This window comes from Haliotis cracherodii, unplaced genomic scaffold, assembly GCF_022045235.1.
Source record: "Haliotis cracherodii isolate W230 unplaced genomic scaffold, xgHalCrac1.p SCAF_1, whole genome shotgun sequence".
Taxonomy (NCBI): Eukaryota; Metazoa; Mollusca; class Gastropoda; order Lepetellida; family Haliotidae; genus Haliotis; species Haliotis cracherodii.
In genome coordinates this window covers 58,210,377-58,218,327 of record NW_027266264.1, presented here as the reverse complement: position 1 = coordinate 58,218,327, position 7,951 = coordinate 58,210,377, and the positions used below count along the sequence as shown (strand labels likewise).

Here is a 7,951-nt window from a genome sequence, read left to right as displayed (position 1 = left end):
AAACGCAATCGTATGCGTATAATAATAAATTATAATCATTAAGTATATGTATATGCAACAGTGTTTAGCTACCACAAACTACTTTACTTGGCAATAATCTAGTTATATGACGGCGGTCGGTAAATAATCGAGTCTGGTCCAGCGATCCAGTGATTGACATCATGAACTTGGGGTCACTATGACATGCAATCAGCCAAGTAACCGATCCTGACCACCCGATACGTTTACGACCAGCATAGGTTCCCGTGGGCCTCTTCCAGCCTGGAACATCCACCGGACATATCACCTTTTTGGAAATGTTTGGAATCATATATGGTGTCATGAATAACAGGGGGCATAGGTGGCCCAGTCGTCTTCGGCGCCGCGATTCGCTGTGCAGAGTTGCGTCCCTTGGGCACGCCAGAAACCTATGATTGTGGGTTCGAATCCCGGTTCGCCCCAATTATATTTCTAGGTTTGTCAGCACCATACCCGTGCTCGTGGGTTTCACCAAAGTGGTAAACGTCTGAGACCTGCATCACTTCGGGCTTCCTCCCACATTAAGCCGTGATATAACTGGAAAAATGTTAAAGGTGGCGTTAAACCCAACTCACTCACTCACTCATGAATAACATTCTTCCACTGCATCAAACTGGTGGGTCAGATATATATAGACAACGGGGCATTGCACACTTGGTTGTTATTTCACACCGACCTAGAATGTAAATATCAATAGCAGGAGAAATGTCACAATAAGTGGGCAATTATGTCTCCCATGCCTTGATGCGGAAAGGGCAGTCAAACCTCGAATGACGAGTCCATCCTTCACATGCCTATTGTGGTACAGAGGCTGCAGGTCATTATCCACGACTTGACAGGGATATTCTGCTACTTCCGAGTCCCCCATTTAACAGGAAACAAGGTCTGTACGTCAATAGTTCACCGTTATAAAACGCTTTAATAATTTTGTTTATTGCCGTCAATTTCTACAAATTCTATTCATATATGAATGAGTGTAAGAAACAGTTTAAATGCAATATATTAATCGATAATATGTGTAAAATGTAACCAATGCGCGTATATCGAACTAGGTGTAAGTCCCGAAAGACTGTATCAGTGCTTTAAACCATTGGTGGGAACAGTTTCGGTTTCACGCTCACATTGTCTCTACCTTGTCTGACGACATATCCTGTCCATATATTCTTTCCTTTCTTTTGTGGGGGGGCACGGGTGGCCCAGTCGTCTAAGGCGCCGCGATTCACTGTGCAGAGTTGCGTCCCTTGGACACGCCAGGAACCTATGATTGTGGGTTCGAATCCCGGTTCGCCCCGATTATGTTTCTAGGTTTGTCAGCACCATACCCGTGCTTGTGGGTTTCACCGAAGTGGTAAACGTCTGAGACCTGCATCTCTTCGGGCTTTCCTCCCACATTAAGCTGACACGCCGTGATATAACTGGAATACTGTTAAAAGCGGCGTTAAACCCAACTCACTCACACCTTTCTTTTGTTGAGATAAATGCAATTTTATTGGAGTTTTTATGTTTCAATCATATTACTGTAAACTGTAAACATTGGTCAACAATGATACCTGCAACGAGTAAATAACTGAACCGAGAGTATGACTGGCCAATTGGACACTTACAACATGGGGGGCGGCGGTCGGGTAGCCTAGTGGTTAGAGCGTTGGCAGGCCACGCCGGAGACCCGGGTTCGATTCCCGACATGGGTACAATGTGTGAAGCCCATTTCTGTTGTCCCCCGCCGTGATATTGCTGGAATATTGCTAAAAGCGGCGTTAAACCATACTCACTCACTACAACATGGGAATAAATGCACAGTACTTTGATAATTATGAAACAAATTGTAAAACCTGCAGACTGAACAGACTGACCAACGTGTCAACGGAGAAACATACGTGGGATAATTGACACCTGCAAGGGCAGAGTGAGTATTATCTAGACTCTAGCACCAACATAGCCGGAGCGATATATGTGGACCCTGCTTATCTTGAATGACACTGACAGGATCTTTGTTGTGTGGATCATACTGGTCACTTCACTCAGTAGTAGCGTTGTGCGTGAGAATTAGGTAAATGTTCACTCTTATTTAGACATGTTCAGGACAAGTGTCAAATGAACTATGGATACCTGTGTGTCAGTCTAGTGCCTGGTTTCAGTGGATGTCCTTGTGAAGGTGTGAACAGAATTATCAGGATGACGAATGACGGCAGTAGAGAGCCATGGAATACGACTGACATGGTGAACGTGACTTCCACTGGGGAGACCAGTCCGCTGAAAGTGGCGACAACAGGTATGGGAAATATGGACACTGCTTTGACACATACATGCTCCTCCTTAACTTAAAGTTATATGTTTTACTCATTACCAAGGCTTAAACGTCATAAACACGACATGACATGTCATGGAGTACTAAGTCTCATTGAAATGAGATCATTCACTCTGATCAATGCCAAACCCATCTGCGTCAAGATTTGACCACACCTCCATAAATGGTCGCGTCGGCTGAACCCTAGGCGAATGTTTACCACCCAATCTAACTAGAGTATGCGTGGGTTCTTGTATTTAGAATTCATCGGATATCAGGGCTTAATATATGTGTTCAATCAGAGTAAAAGGACTTGATTTTAAGGAAATTATGAATAACCTACCATCTATGTTTTCTACAGATTCAACAGGTGAGCCATTTCTCGTACCACTGAGATACTAGGATTGCATTCAAAACAGATTGTACAATAATATGATCATTATTCATGTTTTGGCAAAATTATGCGGGATTCCTCCTTAATGCTACTGTTAAAAGGGGTGGGTGAGGGTACATTTACCATGTGTGCCAGTTTAATATATACAATGATATATTTCATACACATCAATCTAGTGGTACTGACGACAAGCCTTATCATCATAATGTTGGGCGTCGGAGCCTGCATCCAGCTCAAAGAATTATGGGCTCATCTGAGACGGCCATACGGCATCCTCATCGGGGCGGCGTCACAATTCATCGTGCTGCCTCTGACGGCGTTCGGTCTGGGCCATGCTCTGCAGCTGCCTCCACGGCAGGCGATAGGGATGCTGATCATGAGCTGTTGCCCGGGTGGATCCACCTCTAACATGTTCACTTTGTGGGTGGATGGAGACGTGCCCCTCAGGTCAGTGGGAGTCGGAACTAGAGGGTACTAAATCTATAGGGTTGGATGGACAGTGTGTGAATGGGAGGGTAGTTTTACGCACTTTTCAGCAATATATAATATTGATTCGCTTCAATCCTCTTTGGTTTCTTCAAAACTTCACTGACATCTGGTTGTATGGATTGCCATGGAGGCATGGCGGATACTTCATATTTGGCAATCGCAGAAAGGTTTAAATTGGCATCTTTGATATGTGCTTGCATACGAATGCCAATTGGTAGAATAAGTTGTTTTTTAATATGAACTCTGGTATGGAGGATATATCTGCAATATTGCTAAGAACGGTGTAAAATCAAGCTCACTCACTGGTAGAACTTGGTGATTAAAATCATATTTGAACCATAGAAATACACAAAAGGCCAATAAGTATCTCTCGTTTCGGTGTACCAGACGGTAATAATTATTAATTATTGTTTAATGTGCCAGCAATCACTCATTTTGGCCGATATAAGGTATGAAGGTATTTCTAAACGTGTGTAAATTTCACCTTATTTTCCATATTGTTACAGCCTGACAATGACCACAGTGAACACGGTTTTGTCATCCGGATTTCTGCCCCTCAATCTTCTTATCTATAGCCGTTCTTGGACAGACAAGAAAGCAGTTATCCCTTATGGCAATCTAGCACAGGCGTTTGCCATGATGCTGATACCGGCAGTCATAGGTATGGCAGTGCGTCACTGGAGACCAAAGGTTGCCGTGTACATGATAAAGGTGAGTACAGTGTCAGTGCATCTTCCCGAGGCAAGAGAGTTAACTGACTATAAAAGTCCAGTTTCCAGCCTTGCCGAACTAGGCTGGTATTATGGAGTTAGAATTTGGCTGGACTAACGAGTCTATGCATAGTCCAATCAACGAAATCGAAATCCGGTTCGTAAAATGTCGTGCAGATTTCTGTCGGTTGCAGGATTTGCAAAGCATACTCGTTGTCAACAGATTCTTTTCAAGTCTTTTCATGTTTTTAATCAAGGTACTCACGTGATTTGATGCACTTCGCTTTGTGAGACCCGTTTTATCCCAATATAGATCTTGATTGTCGATCAGATCGTTTTGACTGGGCGCCGCCATTTGAAGCAAATGCAAGTGATACGAGAGGTGGAATCTGATTGGTCCATATGAGAGGCTTAGAAGGGACATAACTCGTAGTAACCACTGGTGGCGCTACGGTCGAGCCAAGGAATTCCAACCTGGTTCGGCAAGGGTGGAAAATGGACTTTTAAAGTCAGTTAACTCCCTTGCCTCGGGAAGATGGTGTCAGTGCTGCTTTATGTCTACAAAATCTATCAATCAGCAAATACACGGACCTGGCACATGGCACTCGTTAATGTGAGCAGTTGAGTTGATACGGTTGGTCATCCCTGGTGGCATGAACTCATTTTTTTGGAACAGAGGCAGCATTGTGATAAAAAATGAACCATTTCTATAGTCAACTTCGGATGAGGTGTGGGTTACAATAAATCCTTGTATTTCCCTGACATGCGGAATAACTGATCAATTATGAATAAATTTATTTTTAACTGATTACCATCTCATTACCTTGAAGTACCTAATTGAGAAATAATTGTAACTGTTAATTTTGAGAGAGGTACATATTAATTTGTTAATCTTCAAAGTATTTTATGTTTTGCAGATAGGCAGCGCAGCTGGGGCAGTGTCAGTTGTAGCGGCCATGACACTCATCAGCCTGCTCTACCCTTTCATGTACAACTCCTCCTGGAGGATATACTTTGCAGTTGTCATCCTACCATTCATCAGTTTTGGGTTCGGGTACGTCACCGCCTTCATCTTCAGGATGCCACATCATCGCTGTAGAACTGTTGCCATGGAGACTGGAATACAAAATTTCCCGTTTTGCATGACCCTACTGACCTTGACATTCAACAAGTCAGAAATGGGTGAATTGTCCTTGTATCCTCTGTTATTTGGTGTGTTTATTCTAGTGGACTCAGTAATCGTGACTTCAATATATAGGGCTGGCGTCCTCATACACAGCATTGTGTCAAAGCAGGAGGAGTTTACCCCTGTGTCCACAGACAGCATTAGACACCAGCCAGATGACTTAAAACAGTCTTGTTAACATTTGAGATGTAAATATTGGCTCAACATCCATTTTGTTTGATACAACAAAACTGCTCTCTACATTATTTCAGTAGCGACTAGTGCATTTAGGTAAGATCAATTTCATACAGTTTTCGATAGGGCTGAAAATACACTTTGTTAAGACAGGATACATATATATCATATATTAAGATTGCGATATGATAAAAGAAACGATACATACAAAAGTCCCACATATTGATCAACATTGCCTTTATAAAAGGAAATGAATAGCAGCTCAAATAAAACATATTTTGTAGATTTGAGTTAAATGATACAACTGTGGACATAGATCTACAAGCAGAAAGTAATATTATGCGGTACGTGTTCATACTGTTTTTAGTATTACCCTATGCTTATTAATACCAGTACCACTCTGTTCCAATATATGATTTGATTGGTTTGCTGTTTAACGCCGCACTCAGCAATATTCCAGCTATATGACGGCGGTCTGTAAATAATCGAGTCTCGACCAGACAATCCAGTGATTAATACCATGACCATCGACCAACACAATTGGGATTGATGACATGCATTAACCAAGTCAGCGAGCCTGACCACCCGTTCCCGTTAATGCCTCTTACGACAAGCATAGACACTTTTTACCAGTATATGAGTGAGCGAGTGAGTATGGTTTTACGCCGCTTTTAGCAATATTCCAGCAATATCACGGCGGGGGACAACAAATGGGCTTCACACATTGTACCCATGTCGGGAATCGAACCCGGGTCTTCGGCGTGACGAGCGAACGACTAGGCTACCCGACCGCCCCTTACCAGTATATGATCTGCTGATGAGCACGGTGTATAACTATGCACTGAGCATTCAGTAAATTGTTACACTCTGCCTCGTCAAGAAGCCGTTTGGTTATCTGTTTCCTAAACACATAAGTGCTAACACATATAATTGCACAATGTTTGGTATTTTTACACTTAATAAAGAAAAATTATGAACTTTTGGGCAGGCTAACCTCTTTATAAGAGGTTTACATTTATAAGAGGTTTACAATGACCAGTGATTGGAGACTGCATTTCGTATATTATTATTTGAAAGTTAAACATAGGCAATTCCTTAAAATTTGTATGATTTTGTAGTAATTCTAATTTAATCAAAATGGTGTTGTTGGACAATTAAAACTGAATATAAAAATTCGTTTTACTTTCTGATTGTTGATTATGCATGGGTCAATTAAATATGTAAACAATAAAAACATTGTTGCTTAGTGTTTCAAAGTTGTTTTATTCAGTATGGCTGTCAAAGCCAAATTAGGAAATACTGTATCCCACAAATCACATTATTCTCAAAGCAATATTCATAAACAGGGGTAGCACAAAAAGGGAGCATGTAGGCAAAAGAAATTGACGGTTGGTGACAGAAGGCGACTTGGTATATTGGCGTCGAAAAACAGACGCATGTACATTTGCATGCAATAGTTTGGCATAATTGACGAGGAAATCCATCACCCCTCCTAAAACCTGAACAGCTGGGACGAAGTTTGAACTGGAATTTGGAGCATAGAAATTTCAATTGGGACAATGTTATGTTCTCAGATGAAAGTTCAGCGTGGCTATATCCAAACTGCATAGAAATGTGGACCAAAGGTACAGACAAACCAATTTACCAGCGTTCGATGTACATGCCAACATTCCATGTTTGGGATTGGGTGTCTGTGTTGCTGCCACACCATAATGTGTATTTAAAGGTCACACGACTAGTGCTGTGTACACTGATATTCAACTGGGACATCTCCTTCCAACAGCACATGCTTTGTTTGGTGACGGATAGGAATCCCGGCAAGACAATGATCCAACACATGGATCCAAGTATCTCAGGAATGTCTTAACTAGCAAAATGTTCCACTCTTGGGACTTGAGTCTGGACCTGAACCAAATTGAATATACTTGTGGAATCATGAAGGACAATATCAATAAAAAATTCTAAAAAACAACAAGAGTCATCAGAAAGATGACATATCCCCCCGGCAGTTGTCTGTAAAGTAACCACTAGTAAATGTGCAATTATGTATGTAATGAGTCAACAGTTGAATGTTCTTTAAGAAGCATACATTGTTTACCCACTGAATGGTTTTCGAATTCTGGGACGGAAACGAATCCGTTTCCCAATGGAGTCCAGGTCCAACTTCATTCCATAAAAAAATTTAAAAAAATAAAAATTAGAAAAATCCCAAAATATCAAAAGGCACCACTTCAGTATGTGCCTGATAGCTTTGCCAAGTTTCGATCAAATACACTAAATGGTTTTCGAATTCTGCCCCGGAAACGAACCCAATCCCTAATTGAGTCTATGTCCAACTTATTTCCATAAAAAAAAATAAAAATAAAAATTTGAAAAAAATCCCAAAATATCGAAAGGCACCACTTCAGTATGTGCCTGATAGATTTGCCAAGTTTCGATCAAATACACTGAATGGTTTTGGAATTCTGCCCCGGAAAAGGAAATGATTACGGACGGGCAGACGGACGGACAGACAGACTGGCTCATCGCCTGCATTATATGCCGGGGGGGGGGGGGGGGGGGGGGGGGGGATAAAAATGAAATGTCTTATATAAAAGCAGAGGTGGTGAGATATTGGGACAGTCTTTCTCGTGATCTAACTTCCTTGAGGGGCACTATGCCTCGCCGCATTGAAGCATGTATTGGGAAAGGAG

General features: G+C 41.8%; 1 protein-coding gene across 2 annotated transcripts; it reads left to right on the top strand.

Annotated features, from left to right (window-relative positions):
* Positions 1-811: 811 nt before the first annotated feature.
* On the top strand, positions 812-5,915 carry LOC139465948 (ileal sodium/bile acid cotransporter-like). Of its 2 annotated transcripts, XM_071247971.1 has the most exons (5): positions 812-901; positions 2,157-2,290; positions 2,876-3,146; positions 3,695-3,899; positions 4,816-5,915. In XM_071247971.1, exons 2-5 carry the CDS (start codon positions 2,194-2,196, stop codon positions 5,260-5,262), a joined length of 1,020 nt encoding a protein of 339 aa, XP_071104072.1. In that variant the 5' UTR covers positions 812-901; positions 2,157-2,193; the 3' UTR covers positions 5,263-5,915. The 2 variants fall into 2 exon arrangements, with proteins under 2 accessions (XP_071104072.1, XP_071104064.1); XM_071247963.1 differs by lacking the exon at positions 812-901 and having other exon boundaries at positions 2,075-2,290.
* Positions 5,916-7,951: the final 2,036 nt, after the last annotated feature.